At 42.4% G+C, this 23345-nt stretch overlaps 1 protein-coding gene across 1 annotated transcript in view; it reads right to left on the bottom strand.

The window, feature by feature from the left end:
* Positions 1-21755, bottom strand: part of Bphl (biphenyl hydrolase like) — a 30430-nt gene extending 8675 nt beyond the window's left edge. Inside the window, exons 1-5 of the mRNA XM_048348579.1 lie at positions 21608-21755; positions 14144-14247; positions 13143-13309; positions 10354-10507; positions 2014-2145 (exon numbers count right to left, since the gene is read on the bottom strand). Of these exons, the coding sequence (XP_048204536.1) occupies positions 2014-2145; positions 10354-10507; positions 13143-13309; positions 14144-14247; positions 21608-21717 (667 nt within the window). The 5' untranslated portion in view covers positions 21718-21755. The remainder of the gene's footprint in view (positions 1-2013; positions 2146-10353; positions 10508-13142; positions 13310-14143; positions 14248-21607) is intronic.
* Positions 21756-23345: the final 1590 nt, after the last annotated feature.

Raw genomic sequence — 23345 nt, 5'->3', positions numbered from 1 at the left:
CCTTGACCTCTGCAGATGGCTCGCCACCAAATGAGATGGCCTGATGACAGGGGAAGTAGATGTCTAGGTCTTTGAAGCCTCCCTCTCCTGAGGCTGGGATGGCACACATTTGCCATCTATTCAGATCATGATGACATAGCCAAGCACTCCCTGTGTGCCAAGAATGGTATGCTATTAAATATTTACAAGGCTTACACATTTTACCTCACTCAGTAAGTCACTGTATAGAAACTGAGTGCTTCTATAATAACAAACAGAAATTGTCTATCAAACACTGTAAAGTGCACTAGGACAGGCATGTCTTATCCCACTCAATCTGAACAATTTTATGAAGTACGTATTACCACAGCCCAGTAACAGAGAGGAAACTAAAGTGCAGAGAAGTTAAGTCATCTGCCTCCATCTGTTTTGACAGAAAGCCATGTGATAGAGCTATAATTCAAATGCAGACCCACCTGATTGTGAAGCTGTGCAATTAACTCCTGTACTAAGCCAAGCATCCGTAAATCTTAGAGGACAACTATAAATAAAGGGATCTTACAAGATATTTCTGCACTATTGGATCCTCCACATCATGCTATATATAGCTTTGAATCATTGTTCAAACTCTATTTCTGCCTTGGATCTTCCTATCTTGGAATTGCACTCTTCAATAAAATACAAAAGTTTACATTTCACAGTGTAAACTAATTGTTTTACAGAAGTTTCTTCTAAGATCAGAGGAAAATACATCTCAAGGACCTGTTTAAAAGGCAGATGCTGCATTGGAACAGAATCATTACAAGGCTATTTTGAACTTAAACCAGGAATGGAACATTTCCAAATTTCTTTTTATACAAGTTTTGATATGACTGGAAACACTGGAAATAACTACCTGATAGAACAAACTAGTCCTTCAATCACAAGTATTTTGTGTCAGTAAGTCTTCCAGATTAAATCCTAGCTACTCTATTCTTTCCATGATTATAAAAAAAAGGAGGCAAGGAGAAAGAGAGGTAAACAGAGATGGAGATGGAGGGAGGAGGAGGGAAGAGAGAGAGAGAAAGAAAGAGAGAGATGGGGAGAGAGGGAGAGAGAGAGAAAGAGAGAGAACAAACAGATTCCAAGGTTTATAAAGATCACTAAGGTCCCTAAAAGGCCTATGTTTTGAAGACTTATTCCCCAGAGTACTATTGGGAGATGATAAATCTTTTAAGAGGTGGGGCCTAGTAGAGGTCTTCACATCATTGGGGGTGCACTTTTGAAGGTGACTATAGGACCCCAGACGCCTTCTCTTTCTTTTTTCCTTCTCAGCTATGAGATAAGTGGCTGTGCTATGCCATGTGCTCTTGTCATGATGTTCTGCCCCATTGCCTCTCCCTTATCATGGACTAATGTAAACTAAAATAAACCTTATTTTTCTGCTAAGGCAGCTATCTGGAAAGCTTGCTCATACAAAAAGACTTTAATTCAGAAGGGCTCTAAAATACATCAAGTCTTACTGCTCATGATAATCTTGCTGATTCTTCAGATAAAGGAAGGGAGTCACTGATCATAGGGAGTCATCTTCAGAAAGGTGTCAGGGCTCTCTTCTTTACACTAATTCTGCTAGAGTGGAAGACCACAACAGGAACATCTTCCTGTTTTGTCCTTGTGAGAGAAGATGAGTAGTGGAGTGACATGTCTAAATGTTCAAAACAAAGTATTGTCTATACCATGACTTTGTTGCTAATTATGCATTCTGGAATTAGAAAAGAGAAACAGAGGCTTCTGGAGAACTATTTTGTCATCACCTCCATAAGACTGAAGGGAAAAATGACATATGCTATAAAGGCTCAGAAGAGTGAACTTTTACAACATGCAGCTCTGCATTGAGCCTAAAGAAGACTTGCCACACAAAAGCTCATATTGCATAGAACTACTGTTTTCTGTGTGAGGAAAATGGTCAGCACATTAATCACTCAAATCTTGGGACATCAGGGAGGAATGCATACATCTATCTAATCAGCATAGGAACCATCACAAGCCACCTACCATCTGGTAGATGTTTAAACTTTGTTATGCCATCCACCCATTTTTCGCAGGTTCTGGCTAAGTAGTCATACCCATACAGGACTTCTAGGGGCTTCCTTGCTTTCTCACTCCATTTAGAAACATCTCGGATACCTGAAAAATACAAGTGTGGACAAGATGTATCATTCTAGTATCATTCTAACTTTCTTTAACACTCCCTGGCATGTGTTACTTCTTACACTAACTGACCCCTGCTTGCAAGGTTCCCGAGTGCCTGTCTGGTCCACACCTCACATCTCCCAGGTCTCTGCTCATAAGTCAGGAAGCCACTTCATCACCCTCCCTGTCTGTTCTTCTGAACACTTTTCACAGCTCTGCACTGTTTCCTACATTCACAGGTAATTATCTGTCTTCCTTCAAGGTCTACACTGAGCAGAAGGCCTCTACACTGGGTCCTACGCCTGTGCCTTCTAGTGAGTGAAAACAGACTGGCCCTGAATGCTGTCAGTTAAAAGTATAAGATAAAAGGAAATACTTCCCTAACTTGACTGCATAACAGTAATGTTATAGCTTTCTCTTAGTGTCTGCAAGGATTTGATCCAAGAACCCCATGGATTAAAAAAAGGATGTTCAAGCTCTTCCCATATACTTTTTGTTTTTTGCCAGGCCTGGGGCTTGAATTCAGGGCCTGGGCACTGTCCCTGAGCTTTTATTTTTACTCACAGCTAGTGCACTGTGACTTGAGCCATCACTCCACTTCTGGCTTTTTTTAGTAATTTATTTAGTAATTTACTTTGCTGCCTGGGCTGGCTTTGAGCCATGATCCTCAGATCTCAGCCTCCTGAGTAGCTAGGATTACAGGTGTGAGTTATCTGCTCCTGGCTCTCCCTTATACTTTAAATCGTCTCTACATTATTTACTCTAGCTAACACAATTTTAATGCTAAACAGAATCCTGTATGACAAAAGGTCTATATTCATCACAGACACACAGATATAATTTTTCCTAATATTTTCAGCCGTACTTCCTTTCCTTTCCCTTCCCTTCTCTTCCCTCCCCCTCCCCTTCCCTCCCCTCCCTTCCCCTCCTTTCCCTTGCCCTCCCTTCCCTTCCCCTCCCCTCCCTTCCCTTCCCCTCCCCTCCCTTCCCTTCCCCTCCTCTCCCCTCCCCTCCCCCTTCCCCTTCCCCTACCCTTTCTTTTCTTTCTCACTACTGGAATTTAAACTCAGGGCCTTCTACTTGCCAGGCAGGTACCATACTACTTGAGCCACAGCCCAGCCCTTTTCTCTTTCATTATTTCCAGATGGAGTTGTTGGCCTAAACATGGCTCTCCTATTTACACTTTGATCACAGCTAGGATGACAGGCAAGCACCACCACACCCACATTCTATTGATTGCAATGAAGGTCTTATGAACTTTTTGTCCAGGCTGGCCACTAACCACTATCCTACTCCCTACCTCCTGAGTAGCTGGGATAACAGGCATGAGCCATACTGCCTACCTTCAACCATGGTTTCTTGAATCCATAGATGAAGAACCCCACAGAGACACAGAAGACTAGTGATGTCTATATAACAGCATTTTTCTGACACATTGAGAAACACAAATTACAAATTTTAAGTTCTGGTATGGAAGAAATTGGGTATTAAAGCTAAATACGAACTCTAAGCTATTTTGTAGATGATTCATTAGTAAAAAAAAAAAAAACAATAAAATCTGCCTTTATAATGAATCAATACAAGTATATGGGTCAATCACAGCTCAGCTCTGTGATAACTGAGAAAGTTACTAGGCCTCTCTGCTAGTTTCCTTATCATAATCATAACAACAGTCTGAAATAACGAGAAATACATTAACATAAGAATTATCAAAAAAGGCTGGGAATATGGCCTAGTGGCAAGAGTGCTTGCCTGGTATACATGAAGCCCTGGGTTCTATTCCTCAGCACCACAAATATATAGAAAGCAGCCAGAGGTGGCTCTGTGGCTCAAGTGGCAGAGTGCTAGCCTTGAGCAAAAAAGAAGCCAGGGACAGTGTTCAGGCCCTGAGTCCATGCCCCAAAACTGGAAAAAAAAATTATCAAATAACAATGCCTGGCATGTAATATACACTCAGAAATGTTCTTTGTATTTATATATTTGCTTTTGCTAATTTATTTCAATAGAAGACTGTTTTGACCCAAAGCATAATTACCAACAAAGATTAAGTAGTAATTATGCTTAAATTCTCAAAAATAATTATTTGAATCAAACTGTGTGTTGATTCAAAGGAGAACTAATCTGCATTCAAATGAAGGAAAAGAAACTGATACACGTGTGTGTTTGTGCACGTGCATGTGTGTGTGTGTGTGTCAGTACTGGAGGTTGAACTCAGGGCCTGGGCTCTGTCCCTGACCTTCTTTCGCTTAAGGCTAGTGCTCTACCACTTGAGCCACAGTTCCATTTCTGGCTTTTTTTGTTGGTTTGTTTTTTGTAGTTTAGTGGAGATAAGCATCTCAAAGACCTTCCTGCTAGGGCTGACTTCAAACCTTCATCACCAGATCTCTGCCTCTTGAGTAACTAAGATTATAGGCATAGGATTATAGCCACTGGCAGCCAGCTGATATACTTTCTTTTTAAGCATATAATCTGTGCTAAACCTGGAACTGTAATAAAGGAAACTTGCTCACTCTCCATTAATGTTCATAAGCATTATGAACCAGTTACAGCCAATATATACTCGGATGACACAAGGCTTGGCCTCTAAGCCCTTACAGTCTAGTCAGGAACTTGTAAACAGCAGCTATGTGCAGCAGTTTCCCCTTTCCATGAAAGACAGATGCTTGAAATCTTGGATGGCACAGGACCCTATACATGCCAATCACTACATATAGTCCTATACATACATACATGAACAAGTTTAATATATAAATTAGAAATAATATAAGATTAATAACTACTAATAAAACAGGCTAATTACAACAATATAAAAATTTCAGCACTGTCTCTTATGCTTTGAAGCCATAAGTAAAATAAGCCCTATTGACTACAAGCACCATGTAGTCTTAACTGTTGGTTTGGTAATCAACATGGCTACCTGTGACTAACAGGCGGGTAGTATACACCGTGTCAATATTCTGGACAAGGTCTACTCTTGTTCCAGACAGAAAGTAGCAATACAGAGCAGATTGGTGAGATTATACACCATTCTATTCTTACTTTAAATGTAATCATCATCATCTATTTCTGGAATTTCCCATTTAAAATTTCAGACCAGGGATAACTAAAACTGTTGAAACTAAAACCAAGTAAAATCAGGAACTACTGTATTCCAATGTATATCATTTAACAAAAAAGAAATCCAGCAGGAAGAACAAGTCTATGGAAAGACTGTAAGTTCCCATTTTAGATGTGCCAAATTTGAGGTATGTCCAGAGCTACCAGATAAAAAAAGTCAATACAATGTTGAAGCCCCCCCTCCTTTTTTTTTCCGGAGCTGAGGACAGAACTCAGGGCCTTGCACTTGCAGGCAAGTGCTATTTCACTGAGCTAAATCCCCACCCTTCAATACAATGTTAAAATATCTGGGATTCAGAAGTTAAGTCAAGCTAGGCAACGGGGATAAGAGAAGAGAGCTAGACATGGCAGCACGCACCTGTAGTCCCAGCTCTTGGAAGTCTGAGGCAGGAGGACTGCTTGAGCCAGTAGCAACACAGAAAGACTGTCAGAGAGAGAGAGAGAGAGACAGAGACAGAGACAGAGACAGAGAGACAGAGAGACAGAGACAGAGACAGAGAGACAGAAAGATAGAGACAGAGACAGAGGAGAGAACAGAGAGAAAGAAATAAGGCACATCATGGGTGGCACCCAAAGACCCCAGCATTTCAGACCCACAGAGAAGATTGAGGACACATCAAAGCTAAAGAATGACCAAAGAGAGGGGGCAATGTCCAGAGAACATAGCAGCCAGAACTTCAGCACAGAAAGTCCTCAATAAGAGGAGTGTGGTCAATATTACACACAACATGAGCAAATGCTGCAGTGAGCCACCAAATGTTTCTGAAGGATCAAAGAACTGGAGGACATCCAAGTGTCCACAAGGCACTGGCTCCATTAGACCAATGGGTCAGAAGCCACCTGGTCAAAGGGCAGAACTAAGAGATAAGAAGACAGCAACAATGGCTAGAAAGGGAAGAGATGTCAAACCAAAGAGTAAAGATTGTAGTGAATTCGAAAGACAGATTTACTTATTGTTCATAGAGAAAGGAGAGTCAGAGTCACCAAAAAGTGAGCTGATAATACAGTGAGTGAAACAAAGTCTTGAGGATGGTAGTGCCCAAGGAGAAGGACCACATTGCAAGTCTGTGCAAGAGCTGCAGGATCTCTAAGGAAAGCTCTACCAGGCCTAAGGGGTCTGGGATGCCTTCTGATGCAGGGTCTGGGGGCAGAATACAAAGGTGAAAAAATGACTCTGAGGAGTATGTGTCTAGAAAGGAAGGCAGATGCAGGCCAGCACAACAGCAGGAGCAAGGGCACAGGGAAATGAAGGGGAAAGCAGTGGCAATTCATTACATGCAGGAGATGCACAGGATACCTCAGGATAGCCCAAGAAAAGTGACTCTGGGACTCTGGCTTACATGTCCGAGGAAGATGTGGCTGATAGCTAGAGATAGTGATTAAGGAAAGAACAAGTGAGCAGGGTGGAATATGGAAAAGGTCAGGAAATAATGAGCTCAGTTTTAGACCAGGGCAGATCATGTTCTGGGGAACAAAACAACTGAAATCATACAAAGTATGTTTCCTGAATTTAATGGAATTTCACTATATATCAATAGCAAAAAAGTGTCTAGGAAAACCTAACTCTTCAGAAATTAGATATTATTCTTTTGAATACCTATGGGCAAAAGAGGAAGTCTGAAGGGATATTAGAAAATATTCTGAACTGAATGAAAACACAACTTATCAAAAATTGTAGGATGTTTATATTCAGCAGTTCCTGGGGGGAAATTTACAGCATTAAAAGCTTACACTAGAAAAGAAAGGTCTCAATGAGTCATGACTCTACTTTGAGACTCAAGGCCCAAAGCAACTAGAATGAAGATCAGAGCAGAAACAATGAAACTGAAAACAAAAATAGCAGAAATAAATCAACAAAACCAAAAGCTAGTGGTTTGGATATAAAATGCTCCCAAAGGCTCCTATGTGGGAGGCCTGGCCCTCAGATGGTGGTGCTACTGAGGAGTGGCTATATCCTGAGGGTGATGACCTTGTCAATGGTAGACGAGTGGGCTCTTAGGTAGTAGGGCTTGGTTAGAGGAAACAAGTCACTGGGGGCTTATCTTGGAAGAGTGTGTTGTGATCCTGGCCACTTGCTGCCTCTCTGCTTCTGAAATCCATGAGGTGAGCAATGATCTGTGCCACACACTCCCACCGTCAGGAAATTCTGACTTGCTACAGATACACAGAAGTGGACTGAAACCTCTGAAACTTTAAGCCAAAATAAACCTTCCTTCCCTTTAGTTGGAAATTAGATAGTCAGGTATTTTGTCACAGCACCAGAAAACTGACTAACATAAGGGTTGTTTGCTATAGACTCTATAAACTTTTGCAGGGTGGGGAATATCTGGCCCATGGACATATAACCATTTGCTATATGACAGGACAGACACTTCATCAGTCGCCCATATCCTGTCTGTCCATATTGATAAATTGTATGGCCTGTGACTATTTGTTATAAATATCCAAATGAAGGTGCAATGGCTTCATATAAGATAACATTTATTGAAGGGCTGGGAAGATGGCTTAGTGGCAAGAGTGCTTGCCTTGTATACGTGAAGCCCTGGGTTTGATTCCCCAGCACCACATATATAGAAAATGGCCAGAAGTGGCACTGTGGCTCAAGTGGTAGAGTGCTAGCTTTGAGCAAAAAGAAGTCCGGAACAGTGCTCAGGCCCTGAGTCCAAGGCCCAGGACTGGCCAAAAAAAAAAAAAAAAAAAAAGAACATCATAAAATAACATTTATTGAAATGAACTCCAGGAAATGGAAAAAAATAAATATCAATATCCAAATGGAACTTGGCTGTGGAATACTATAGACAAGGAATACTATAGACAATTCGAAAGTATCCATCATCTTTGACAAGATTATGTTTGGTACAGTGAAACCCATTAAATAGAGGGGCCAACACAAAACAGAATGGAACTGAAGAAGGAATAAAAAAAAACAATGCATAGGGGCTGGGGATATAGCCTAGTGGCAAGAGTGCCTACCTCGGATACACGAGGCCCTAGGTTCGATTCCCCAGCACCACATATACAGAAAACGGCCAGAAGCCGCGCTGTGGCTCAAGTGGCAGAGTGCTAGCCTTGAGTGGGAAGAAGCCAGAGACAGTGCTCAGGCCCTGAGTCCAAGGCCCAGGACTGGCCAAAAAAAAAAAAAAAAAACAATGCATAGAAGCAGAAGCAGAAAACAGATCAAAGAACAAAGCACAGTAAGGTAGTAACTACAGGTGAGAGAGACAATGCTTTGAAGGAGGAATTGTGCCCACTTTTGTAGGCTGAGGAAGAGTCCAATGGAGAGAAATCATTGACTGAGGGGAAGTTAGGTATCCATGACATAAGGCATGGGAGGGAAAGGATAGCAAGACAGTGGAATGGCCTGCTCTGCCCAAGGCAGACCCAGAGCCAGGAAAGAGAACTATTATGACAAGGAGAACAGATTATGACAGGATGGTAACTCAATCAGCTTGCCACTAAAGACTTTAATAGTTTCTTAAGAAATAGGATGTCTGGGTATTGGAGTACTGCCTAGCATGCATGAGGCCCTGGGTTTGATTTTTTGGTACCACATTAACAAAAAATAAATAAGATTTAAAAAGAGAAACATGTCTGTAATGAACTAAGATTCTATAATGGGACATAGCCATTGAGTATAACAGCTGGAAAGGATTAGGCTTATGAAATCCCACGGTCAAAAATGTCTTACTATATAAGGCTAGAGTAGATATATCAGATTTTGCAGGCCAAGAGGCTACTTAAAGGCATGATATGAACACATATACATATGAGAGGGAATGCCTGACCCACTTATACCCAAATATTTGGGGTGGACCATCTCAACTGGCCATAGGATGAGTAATTCTATGGCTGGATGCCTAGCAATTACCAAAAGTCCCCACTGTTCAGGCTACCAGTGCAGACCATGGGCAACAATGCTGGGAGTACAAGAGAAATGAGGATGGATAACTTGGCTTAGTGTCTACAGCTTATACAACTTGCTTCAACTGGTGCCCAGGCCTTACAAATGAAAGCAGCAGGCCATATTTGACCTACAGTGTGCTTACCTATGCATTAGTGACTCTAAAACACTCAAAGAGAAGCCTGAAGGACCACTTTAAAAATGAAAACAGGCCAGACACAGTGGCTTATGCCTAGAATCCTAGCTATTTAGGAGGCTGAGATGAGAGAATCAGTTTGAGGCCAGCCCAGGAAAAAGGTTCAAGAGACTCCACTTTAACTAATGAAAAGCTGGAAGCATTGGTATTTATGCCTGCTATCCAGCATGGAATATATGCTACTGTTATCTAAGAGCTACCTGGGAAGCATAAATAGAGGACTATGGTCCAAGCTGGCTGAGACATAAATGCAAGACCCTAATCAAAAGAATGAAAGCAAAATGGACTGAGTAGTATAGTAGTACAGCACCTGCCTAATAAGCTCTGAGTTCAAACACCAGTACCACTAAAAGAAAAAATGCAAATAGCACAGAAATTCTTTTAACCAAAATATAAGGTTTCATATTCAAATTTAATGTTTCCTTAACACTCGTGTAGGTTTTCTTTCTGTTTATTGTTAGTTTTTGGAATGAGTTCTCACTATGTAGCCCAAGCCAGTTTATGATCCACCTGTCTAAACCTCCTGAAAAATGGAGTTACAGGTAAAGACTACCATTCCCAGTTTTCACATTCTTTTAAATGAGGTTATGACTCAACACTTCACATTTATCCTCTTTCTTTTAAGGTCACTATTCATGGTAGTAAACCAAGAACTACTTTTCTTTGGCCTTTTCCTTAGTTGTACAACTTTCTAAGAATCCATTATTCTTCCAATGTGAGATATGGAAACTGAAGTGGATATGACTTATCCATACATATTTGGAATAAGACAGAAAGAGGAATAAGGATTATCAGTCGGGTGCTTGTGGCTCAAGCCTATAATCCTAGCTACTCAGGAAGTGATTATGTGGCTCAAAGTGGTAGAGTGCTAACCTTGAACAAAAAAGCTCAGAGACAGCACCCGGGGCCCAAGTTCAAGCTTCATGACTAACAAAAAAAAAAAAAAAAAAGGATCATCATTGTGACATCTCCAGTTGGCAGAACTTACCCTGATAAATCCTGTCATCTTCATCAGTGACATAGGCATTTGCTCCCCAAATCACCATCTTGTTGATGTAAGATGGGTACTTCGCAGCAGCAATGAGTGCAGTTATACCACCATCACTCCAGCCCAGCAAGGAGACCTGCTCAAATCGCAGTGCCTGTAATAAATACAGGATAAAGCAAGGCACAGTTATTGTTCTTCTCTAATAAAGGAGCATTCATCAACAATGCGGAAAACCAATACAAGTGTAGCATTAGGAGGATCAATTAGTAATAAAAGCAAAATCCTAGAAAGTTCTACTTGAGAACATGGTGTTTTCTCTCTATTCCTCTGGGATGTATCTAATTGTCATAAAAACTTGTTTTGAATTACATGACAACTATATGACTTCTGGTTGGATAAAAATGTCAAGGAGTAGGAGCAATGGAAATCACTTGTACTTGGACATGACACACATATAGTGTGTGTATGTAATGTGTGTGTGTCTGTGTGTCTGTGTCTGTGTGTGACTAAGGCTTTGAGAGCAAAACTGTGGATTTGAGAGGGAACTTTCAATTTGTTGGATGAAATCAAGTCAGGAATCTGGTGAAGTCACTGGCGATACCTGTGGCAGCAGACAGCTGGAGACAAGAGTGTTAAGTCATCAGTGAGACAACCAGGATTCTGAAAATGTGTTTGGCAAAGAAAATGGACACAGCTTCTAGGAGATGTTGCTAGAATAAAAGTAGAATGACTAGAAGGATAAGCTGAAGCATTAACAAATATTAGTCCAAGATATTTGATAGGATATTGTTGTGTAACTACTATGGATAATCATTTGGCACTTAGCTATAAATGAATGTACCTTCTATAGCCCAGCACATTGTCTCCTGAACTCACATGAAATTCTAGCACATGTTTACTAGGAAATAAATCCCAAATGTCCACAATATTATTCATAATAGCAAGGAAAGCAGGCTAAATCCACTAATAACAATGTTTATTATACTCCTATTTATAATTAAAATCCAACTCAATTAGGTAACATCATGATAAGTGAGTTAGATACAATGTATCTACACAATGAAATCTGTAGGGACAATTGGAAGCCCCACACTGGGCATCTGATAACACAGTTTTCTCTACACACATGCAGAACAGAATGAATATGCTAAACCAGGGATGGTTCAGGTCCCAGGTGGATGGAGGAATGAAGTGAGGCAGTATGAGATTTCATCATAGTGCTCATAATGGCATGGAATTTAAAACTTATGATAACAATAGTGAAAAAATTACATTTCAAAAAGCTAAAAGAAAATATATTGAAAGTTTTTATCATAAGGAACTAATCAGTGTTTGAGGAGATAGCTGTTTAACCTAATTTGAACATTACACAATGTATAGATGTATGAAAACATCATGCCATATTAATATATATAATTTTTATGTTTTAATGTGTTAATTAAAATAATTTAAAATTTAATTTTAAAAAGAATTAAAAACTTGGGCTGGGAATGTGGCTTAGCAGTAGAATGTTTGCTTCACATGCATGAAGGCCTGGGTTTGATTCCTCAGCATCACATAAACAGAAAAATACAGAAGTGGTACTGTAGCTCAAGAGGCAGGGTGCTAGCCTTGAGCAAAAAGAAGCCAGAAACAGTACTTAGGCCCTGAGTTCCAAGTCCCAAGACTGGCAAAAAAAAAAAAAAGGAATTGAAAACTTTATGAAGCCAGGCACTGGAGGCTTGTGCCTATAATCCTAGCTACTCAGGAGGTCGAGATCTGAAGATGGCAGTTCAAAGCCTGCCTAGGCAGGAAAATCTGTGAGACTCTTATCTCCCATTAACCACCAAAAAGCTATGGCTCAAGTGCTAGCCTTGAACACAAAACCTAAAGGACAGCACTGAGGCCTAAGTTCAAGCCCCAGAATTGGTACACACACACACACACACACACACACACACACACACACACACACAATTTCTGGAATTTTCCACTTAGTATTTCTAGAGTGCATCAAGAGCAGAACCATGGATAAAAAGGACATCTGCAGTCTGCAGCTACTGTAAGACAAATACAAATGCATCAGTAAGGAAAAGGTTTCTCCTTAACAAGTTGGTCACTGAAAACAGAGAATTGGAAGAATGTTGGATACAGTACACGCCATCAAAACAAAACTATATTTATATGTGACTTAAGGGCTGGGGATATAGCCTAGTGGCAAGAGTGCCTGCCTCGCATACACGAGGCCCTGGGTTCGATTCCCCAGCACCACATATACAGAAAACGGCCAGAAGCGGCGCTGTGGCTCAAGTGGCAGAGTGCTAGCCTTGAGCGGGAAGAAGCCAGGGACAGTGCTCAGGCCCGGAGTCCAAGGTCCAGGACTGGCCAAAAAAAAAAAAACTATATTTATATGTGACTTAAGATCTGTCAGAAAGGCAAAGCCTTAAAAGTCTTGGCAGTGGTGTCTCTAAGTGCTAAGCTATGTAATAAATCTACTTACTTCTTTATATCTACTTGGAACTCTTGGATTTTCAGGGGTGGGGAAATTTTTTCTGCCAAGGGTCATTTGGATATTTATGACATCATTCAAGGGCCATACAAAATTATCAATATAGACAGATGGATGGTGGGCAGCTAAAAAGAAGAATGAATGTCCAGTCACGTAACAAATGATTTTGTAGGCCAGATGTTTCCCATCCCTGTTTTATAGACACCACAGCGTACTGCCTTTGTTTAGAGAAAAAATGACAGAAAATAAATGAAGACAGTCCCAGCCATTCCCTCCCCCTAAGTAGTTCCCTGGGGCCCACCTTCATCAAGTCAACTGCATCTTTTGCATCTCTTTCAAAAAAGTCCACTGGGAAGTCCCGATCTGGAGGTCTAGAATGTCCATATCCTCGAGGATCCCAGGCAATTACTGTGAAGAGCTTCTTATTCAGGCTGCTAAGCTGGGGTGCAAAATCAGTCCCTCCGCTTCCTGAAAACAGCCACTGTGTTACAAACTGATTAATGCTTTATTCTATCAAACATCAGAGTGAAAAAAGATACAATAATAATCTCAATACAAAGGGGTTAGCTGCTATTTTGAAGATAATCAGGAAAGTAGTTTCAGAAGGACTGAATCATTTACCCAGGGCTTACAAAACTTGCTGCTGATCGCCCCTTAGTGGCTATTTTTGAGAAGGACAGAGGTCTTATGTCTTCATTTAATCCATTACTACTTCAGCTTTTCAGAATTAATGAGACTGTATGGAAATAAATGTATGAATATGGTTTAGTTCTTGATTACCTATTCTTCTTATTATAAAGAAATGAAGAGAGCTCGCCTCGTATACATGAAGCCCTGGGTTGGATTCTCCAGCACCACATATCTAGAAAACGGCCAGAAGTGGCGCTGTGGCTCAAGTGGCAGAGTGCTAGCCTTGAGCAAAAAGGAATCCAGGGACAGTGCTCAGGCCCTGAGTCCAAGCCCCAGGACTGGCCAAAAAAAAAAAAAAAATGACATAAATAAGAGAGATCACAATAAAATCTGTAATGATCTTTGACCCACGTTATTCAAAGGAAATTATAAACTTCAGATGGCATTTTACTAAGTTAAAATGAACAGTCCTAAAGATGTTGTCATTATAATTAGAAACTAGGAAATAAGCTGAGCACCAGTGGCTTATGCTAATAAACAACTCTAATGTGACTATAGCAAATATCCCTTAAAACATTTTGGCAAAGCACTAAGATTAACCATCAATATTTGACATCTAGTAACATGATTACAACATAGATAACACAGTGGATTCATTAAAAATATCCAGACCAAGCATCCCAGGAAGCAGCAGGACAGCATGTGCACCCTCTCCTGTCAGCTGGTAGTGCAGGTGAACGCCATTCACAGCCACTTTGGCAGAGGTCACAGTGGTGCTGGAAGAAAAAGAAAAATCATTTAGCACACCGAACTTACAAACTTAATATGAAAGAAATGCCTCTCACGGATGAATCAGCATAGCAGCCCTCTCAGGCATCATGGATACAGAAGTGTGCCTCAGCTTTCAGCCTTATACTGTAACATGAGTTTGCATCTTCCTTAGCAGAACTGAATCTTCCCATTAGAATCTGCTGCAGCACCCAGTCAGGGGCTCATCTGACAAAAGCACCAAGAGGGTTTACTGAAATCAATATCCATCCATATATGCCCATGGTCCTGAGGAGCTGGAGGTCATGAATACCCACATGCAGGTTGATATGGAGCTGTGCACAATGAGACAGAAGAGCTGGCAACAGGAGCGGAGCCTGGAGCCGGATCTGCACCCGAGTAGATCTAGATGAGCTTTCTGAACCTTTAGCAGCTTTGGAAGCACAATAAAGGTGGGCTTGTCTTCAGGGGTCCCCAGTGAAGGCCCTGGTCTCAGACTATTGTTTAAGTGCAGAACTTCTTGTGTGACCCAGCCATGTGCAACAGGACTGAGTCAGGAACACCAGTTGTACTGACATGATCTTGCTGATTGTAAACATGCAGATATATTCTTTGTGGAAGGGGGCTTTTCTAAATCACTCAAGTATGGCACACACATACTCCTGTGTGCCCATAAGTGGCCCATTCAAAGTCCATATTCCAGAATTGTGTCTTGTGTGCCACAGACAAGGCCTCACAACAGGGCTTCTGCCAGTGTTCGTCCTGTCAGAGGCTCTTATGCCTTTCCGGATGCTCCAGAACAGACTCTCCAGGGATATGCACCAGTACTGCCTGTACAAAGCTCCTATACATGCTCCAAGAGCTTCCCCACCCATCTGCAGAAGACAGTGATGTGTACAGGGGACATGTCAGGGGAGATGCCCGGAGAAACTGCACTCCTACCTCATGGTCATCCACAGCGCTATTGAAGAAAAAAAAAATCCTGTTTCCTCATTCAGTTTTATCTGACTTGCCAACTTCAAGTAATGAGGAGCACAGGAAAAAGAATATGTTGAATGGACTTCAAATCTTAACAAAGTTCCTGGAAAATTTAAGATGAAATTGGGAAGAAGACATAAGAGAACATAAGTTCATTATCTGCAGAAATATTACTAAATAAGCAATATAGTAAGGCCATTAAGCAATTTCAGTGCAACACTGATTCTACCAATATCCTAATTATTAACCTCCTGTTCCTCTAAAGAATTTAATTCATTGTTAGGATGACTTCAGCTATCTCAGGATCAGAACAGAAGCAAATCAATGTAGTCAGTGAATACAGGCTCCCTTTAGCACACAATCATTTATTGATGTATCTGCTTTGTTCCCAATTGAGCAAGAGGGACAATAAAGACATGGGAGACTTGCTCTGCAAACCTTCAAGGAGGACTGTTATAACTGAGGAAGAGATTTTGAGGCACCTGGATAGGACAATTCCTGCTAGTATTTCCTGTACTTGCTTAAACAAGATCATTCCCTGAGGAGAGCCAACAGCACATACAGGGTTCTCGTTAAAAATAAAGCCTACAGGGCTGGGAATATGGCCTAGTGGCAAGAGAGCTTGCCTCGTATACATGAAGCCCTGGGTTCGATTCTCCAGCACCACATATCTAGAAAATGGCCAGAAGAGGCGCTGTGGCTCAAGTGGCAGAGTGCTAACCTTGAGCAAAAAGGAAGCCAGGGACAGTGCTCAGGCCCTGAGTCCACACCCCAGGACTGGCCAAAAAATAAAAATAAAAATAAAGCCCCACCATTCCCCTTCATTACTCCTTGTACTCTAGAGACCAGGGCTCCCATTCCTGCTGAACCTTTCCTCAATGCATAAACGCATGGTTTTCAGGTGAAAGGTTGCTGGTAGAGCTCCCTATACCTCTGCACCCCTGCAGAGCACCAGCTCAGAGGCTTCTTTCCTTCCTTTTCCATGGCCATTCCCCTTTTTTCTGTAAAAACCTAACTTCTCTCAGCTGGATGTATGCTTTGACTGCCCGTTCCAAAGGTGCCTTTTCTAGTTACCACAGTCCCCAAATCACTTGTTTACAAGGAAACCAGGGATGAATTCATGTAGTCTATAAAGTTCAGCTGTATGGGAGTCAATGCTGGAGAAGGATTTTCAAAAGCAGAGGATTTTGAAGGGGGCTCTGGCAGAGAGACAGTTCATATCAAAGCTTGGTAGAGGGATCTGGAGGGAAGAAAAGTAGCTTTTGAGATGAATTTCCAAAGATGGGTAAAATTCTGAGAAACAATGTCATGGGGAGGACACTTCTGAAAGCTTAGCATGACCAAAGGCCCAAGTTCAACAGCAAGAATGTGAAGACAGAGGGAGCTATGGTTGGCTTTTGGTGGTGAAGGGTTTGCAGTTAGCCTAAGGAGAAAGGACCTCTCTAGTGCTCTGTCCACTTCTCCTATTAGTGTACACCTAAGGGACCTGCATCAGCACATCAGCGCATCCCTTGGAGATGCCACACCTTTCATCCATCTGTGAGTGACAGAAGGAAAATAGAGGACTATTTGTTCATAAATAGAACAGAAGCAAATCAACTTCAAACATAAGGAAAAGGTTTATTCTTAAAGACAACAGAGTTACTGAAAGCTTTATTTCCACAGAAATGCAGATATCTGAAATGAATACACTTTTGCTCCAGCTTATCAGAAGACCTCTCAAAACATCCCAGGCCTTGGATTAACAACTATGTGCACACTGGAAGAAAAGTAGGTCACACAGACAAGGTCCTCAATAGCCCTAACAGCTGTTCACTACTTGAGTCACATTGAAGATAAAATTTTCCCAATTTTTGGATAGGAAAAAAGAAACAGAAGACAAAAATCCATCACTTTCATCTAGCTGTCCATCTGTCTTTTCCAATCCTTCTCCCTTCCTAATAACATCTCTGTAACCCAAGTGTTCTAAAGGGACAATCCTGAAAGACATTCAATAATCCTGATGTAAGCCCTGGGAGCTGCTTTTAAAACTACCAAAATTTCTATCAATCCTACTAAAGAGGTGGAGATGGATGGCACCTAGAAGATGGCACAAGCAAAAAAAGTTAGCAGACCCTATATGAAAACAAACTAAAGCAAAAAGGGGCCAGGTGCTGGTGGCTCATGCTTGTATTCCTAGCTACTTAGGAGGCTGGCTGGTCCTGGTTCAAAGCCCGCCAGGCAAGCAAATCCAAGAGATTATCTCCAATTAACCAGACAGATATGGAGCTGTGGATCAATTAATACAGCACCAGCCTTGAGTGTAAAAAGAGAGAACCAGTACCAAAACACACACACACACACACACACACACACACACACACACACACACACACACACAGTGGGGTTTGGCTCAAGTGTTAGGCATTGAGTTCAAAGCTCAATACCACCACCACCAAAAAAACACCAAAAAACAAAAACACCAAAACTTTGCCAAATGCATGAATTTCCTAAACACCTACTTGGTGCTGGGCACTAAGGCTGTATTGTCCGGCAGCCTGGAGGCAATCAGGAGATGAGTAAGTAACCTTACACTAGCATTCGCAATGTACCATGTGCAATCTTATGAAAGAGAAGCTATGGGACAGCGACCCTGGAATAAGGTTCAAGTCACCAAGTTCAATCTACTTTCACCAACCCCTCTACGTGGCCACCTACTCAGTTCTTCTTTTACAAGAACAATTCCTGACTCCCACTATTTCAGTGGGGCTCAAATTCAATCTGAATCATCTGCCAAAACTTCTAAATGATACCTGGGCTGTACTACATCAAAACGTCTGGATTGGAAGCTAGGCTACCAGTTTTTTTATTTATCTAGGAAATTCCAAGAAGCAATCAACACTGAAGACAAATGTATTAAAAATGTTAATTTCTTGGAGGATAAAATTTCTACAATTCCCTGAACGCATACTTTCCCACTTCAGATTTGTCCCTGACTCCCTTTTCCTTTTGTGTCTGGAAAGAGTGTAAGGAACACAAAGGTACTGAGGGGGCAGAGCTGCTGCCCTCAGAGAGACACTGACTCTGAGAGAGAGGGAAGGACATCCCAGCTTGAGCTATACCCAGAATTTGTCACTGAGTCTGCATTCTGACTACTGGGAACTTCATATGCTATTAATTTCACTCTGAAGTGCACATTGCACTTAATATTACCATAGGGGAAGTGAAGAGTAAAGGGTCAGATAATCCAATCAGCACTCACAACCAGCCTTGCAGAGGGGAGCATCTGAAGGTTGCAGCCTCACACTTAACTTAGCAACAAAAGCCACCCTCATGGCTGGGGATATGGCCTAGTGGCAAGAGTGCTTGCCTCGTATACATGAAGCCCTGGGTTCAATTCCCCAGCACCACATACACAGAAAATGGCCGGGAGTGGCGCTGTGGCTCAAGTGGCAGAGTGCTAGCCTTGAGCAAAAAAAAGAAGCCAGGGACAATGCCCTGAGTCCAAGTCCCAGGACTGGCACAAAAAAAAAAGCCACCCTCAGTTTGTGCTCCCTTATTTCTTATAAACTAATGGTTATCTAAGGGTAACCATTAGTTACCCTTAGGGCTTAAATTTTAATGAATGTTGGGAATTTACTTATATGCCTTTTATATATTATATTATTACTTATACCATTACTACTTGTATCATTACTAATTATACCTCCTAATTACTGATTATTATGCTCTAGGCCCTTCACATTCATTATTTCAAATTCTCACAAACTTTACAAGGCAAGAGTCTAGAAAGCAGTAGCAAGTTTTCTCTCCAATCTCAGGGCAAAATGTGCCCAGCAGGGCTCAGGCACTGGTGTAGCATTCAGTCCGATTGCCAGATAGAGATGGTGGCAGGGATTGGGGAAGGATAGGAGCTCATCTTTGACTGGGTGTCCCAAGGTTGAACTCAGAATATTTTTTTTCCCATTGAGGGAGCAGGGGATGAGAAAGCAATGGAGAGTTATTCTAAACAAAACGTGTGTGTGTGTGTGTGTGTGTGTGTGTGTGTGTGTGTGTGTGTGTGTGTGAATGCCTGGAATAATACTATAATGGAATCCTTTGGTGCAATTAATACACACTAAAAAAAAAAAAAAAAAAGAATGACAGGAAAAAAACAACACCACCACCAAAACCTGAAACAGGTTGGAGAGGGTGAGGTCCAGTGGGAAGAGGGGTAAGCAAAAGCAGGTGGGTGAGGAAGAATATGGTTAGTGTATTTGCATGTATGAAAATAGATCCAGGAAACCTACTGGAATTGTTTTAGAAAGGGGAAGTGGGATGGGGGAGAGTAAAAGAGGGAGTAAGGTTGGTTGGCATGAATTGTTTACAGATGTGGAAATGGCACAATAAAACCCTCTTGTACAAATAATGTATGCTAAAGAAAAAAACCTTTCAACAGATAGATTCTGTAAATATTAATATTGTAACTGAGCACAAGGGCAGAAAACACTTTTGTACTAAGCCAGGAACAAATCACCTTGGGATTACAAAACAAGAACAGGGTGGTTAATTCCAAACAACAGACTTACAAGCAAGTTTTTTGGCACACCGCTCAGTTTTAAGTTCAAAATACAAGCTGTTTTGAGGCAGTTTATTTCAGAAATGTTTTTACCTACTTACATGGGGCTGCCACCTCTTTTAAGGATTAAGCAGCACTACTTGCTTTCAGGTTTGTGCTGAGTTGATCTTTAACTCTATTTGTAAGGTGACAGAAAAAAGTCCAGAGAAACCAGTTTCTTTTTTCTTTTTTGCCAGTCCTGGGGCTTGGACTCAGGGCCTGAGGACTGTCTCTGGCTTTTTTCGCTCAAGGCTAGCACTCTGCCACTTCTGGCCACAGGGCCACTTCTGGCCGTTTTCTGTATACGTGGTGCTGGGGAATTGAACCCAAAGCTTCATGTATGTATATAAGGCAAGCACTCTTGCCACTAGGTCATATTCCCAGCCCCAAAACATGTTTGTTAAGAGAAAGAAAGGGGCTGGGGATATAGCCTAGTGGCAAGAGTGCCTGCCTCGGATACACGAGGCCCTAGGTTCGATTCCCCAGCACCACATATACAGAAAACGGCCAGAAGCGGCGCTGTGGCTCAAGTGGCAGAGTGCTAGCCTTGAGCTGGAAGAAGCCAGGGACAGTGCTCAGGCCCTGAGTCCAAGGCCCACGACTGGCCAAAAAAAAAAAAAAAAGAGAGAAAGAAAGACTGGTCTAGAGAGGAGCAAGGTGGCTAGGGTCTGCCTGCAACCACTACACTATCTATCAGAAGTATGATACAGTGCAATATAGTAACCTCATCCCAATCCTTTCTGCAAACAGGAAACTAGATTAAACGCCCGTTTTTCAGTTAAAATGCATAACTGCAGCAACTGACATGTTTGTCCGCCTGTACCAAAAGTCCTGAAAAACTTCTAGAAATTCTAAACCAGTGAAAGAAACCTAAGTACGAAACTCAAAAGCTAGTCAATTACACTATGGAAAATTTTAAAGCTGGTCAGATTTGCGGTCCTTTCTTCTTCCAAACTAAGTTTTAATTTGTAGCTTTTAAAGTAAGATCCTAAATGCCGGTAGAAATGAAATACTATTCATTAATGCAAATGTTCATTTCTAGTTAACTGCATACATGCACTGTGTATGTTTGTATATGAGTGTACATGTGTATGTGTAGGTATGTTGGCTGGAACAGAACCTCGGTAAACTTCAGGCTGTCTCTGGAGACCACGAACAGCCATTTTCTAGACAACACGTCGGAGATGACGCCAGGTTTCTCTTGTCATTCTTGTTTTAGCTGAAGACAGTTGGAGGAGAGAAGTTTTGTAGGAAAAGGCTAGGGAGACTTGGAAGCCAGGATTTCATGACTCTAGTGTGACCAGCACTCAGCACTAACGGGCCACTGAAGTTCTCGGGGTGTTCTTTTTCTTGATGGTACTGTGGTTTGAACTTGGGGCCTTGTGCTTGTTAGGCAGGCACACGCCAAGCCCTCTTTGCTTGCTTTAGTTTGTTTTGGGGCCAAGGTTTCCTACTTTTCTCCTGGTGTGGGCCGCATCTCCACTGCCCTCGAAGCAGGGACTACAGGCTGCCCCACCCCAGCCACACTCTGGGCAGGGCGCCTCTTCCAACCGGGGAGCAATGGGGAGTCAACGCTGGCGAGCAAATGTACCTCCCCGGTCTCCAGTCCGCGCACTGACAGGCTGGACGACCCCCGAGCCTCTAAGGCCGCCGCGGGGTCACAGCTACAGCGAGCCCGGCCGCGGCGCACGCACCCCTCACCCGCACTGGGTCGGGCCCAGGCCTCGCCCACCCGGCCACCAGGGCCGGCGCGCCCCTCGAGCACCCATCCGAGCGTACGACGCTGGAGCTCCCGGAGGAAGGGGCTCCATTACCAGAAGGCGGATGCGGGCCCAACTCGGGGCACGTGGAAGCCGGGACTCAGGGGTAAAAGGAGCCATTTCCACCGCAGCGCGCCGCAACAGCCCACCGCTGCCGCCGCCATAGCGCCAGTCGGGGCGCCACCACCAGTGAGCACTCGCGGGCTCTGGCGCTCTAGTCCCTCTGGGCCCCACACTACGTCCGCACGTCACGCCACGCCCCTTGCCGTATGTACGTCAACCTCTGACCAGACACGCTCCGCCCCGGGCCTCCAAGCCACACCCTCTGCTGCTGGAGATGGGGGAGGTCCGATATGTCCGGAAAACCCATCAGCACCGAACACAGACCACTCCTTCTCTTAGCTAGCTGCCAAGGTGACCAGAGCTACTAGAAGAGGGACCACCTGCCATCCTGCCCTCACCTGGCTGGGCCTCTCCAACCTCCTGACCTCCCCATCCCCGGTGACTGCCTGCTGAAAGTACTCGTGCGTAGGCCCATTAAGACAGTTACTATCAAACATCCAGATTCAGATTAGTGTCAGTCAGGAATTGGAATTCTTGTACACCATTTTAGGTTCCTTCAAAACCTAAATATAGAAGCCACGGTGCTAGTGGCTAACACCTGTAATCCTAGATGCTCAAGAGGCTGAGCTCTGAGGATCGTGGACTGAAGCCAGCCTAGGTAAGAAAGTCCATGAGACTATTATCTCAAAGGAACCACCAGAAAACCAGAAGTGGAATGATGGCTCAAACTGGTAGAGCACTAGCCTTGGAATATAAAGGACAGAGAACCCAGGCCCTGAATTCAAGCCCCACAATCAACAACAACAAATAAAAACTAAATATAGGATTAAAACACCATCATCAATTTTGCTTTTAGTATATTTTTCTTAAAATAGTGAAAATAGTAATTTTTTTTGCTAGGAATTTTTTTTTTTTTTTTTTGGCCAGACCTGGGCCTTGGACTCAGGGCCTGAGCACTGTCCCTGGCTTCCTTTTGCTCAAGGCTAGCACTCTGCCACTTGAGCCACAGTGCCACTTCTGGCCGTTTTCTGTATATGTGGTGCTGGGGAATCGAACCCAGGGCCTCATGTATACGAGGCAAGCTCTCTTGCCACTAGGCCATATCCCCAGCCCAGGAATTTTTTTAAATTTATTTATTAATTGAACACAAATTTTTTGACAAGGTGTTGTGCAAAAAGGGTACAGTTACATAGTAGGGCAGTGTGTACATTTCTTGTGATATCTTACTGAAAATAGTATTTTAAATGAGGAGAACACCGAAGAAAAAAGCAAAAGACCAATATTAAACATCGGAGATAATTATCAAGAGTTGAGCAATGTAAACATATAAAAAGACCTGCATTCCTAGAGAATTACATGCATAATGTACACATATAGTCTCTGGCTGTTCCATCTCTCACAATCTTCATTTTCTCCAATGCATTATAATTATTTGTATGTGAGCTCATTTATTGGACTTTCTGTGGGAATCCTGTAAACCCTTGGTGGTAAAAATATTGCTACTGAACAGAATAATGTGAAGCTTCCTTCTGCCAGTGCATTTCAAGGATTCAATGGTGGTGGACCTGTTTTACCTTTTCATATTTTAGTGCATGGGCAATAGAAGCCATTAGATTTACACCTCAAATCTCTGTCAGCTCATACACTTTAGCCTTTGTTACTAAACAAACATGTGACTTGCTTAAGTGAAAAATCTAGGAGACAGTATTTGTACTTTGGTCTAATTCCT

This window comes from Perognathus longimembris, chromosome 6 (genome assembly GCF_023159225.1).
Source record: "Perognathus longimembris pacificus isolate PPM17 chromosome 6, ASM2315922v1, whole genome shotgun sequence".
NCBI classification, from domain to species: Eukaryota; Metazoa; Chordata; class Mammalia; order Rodentia; family Heteromyidae; genus Perognathus; species Perognathus longimembris.
Note: the sequence above shows the minus strand (reverse complement) of the source record. Positions and strands in the feature narration are given on the sequence as shown.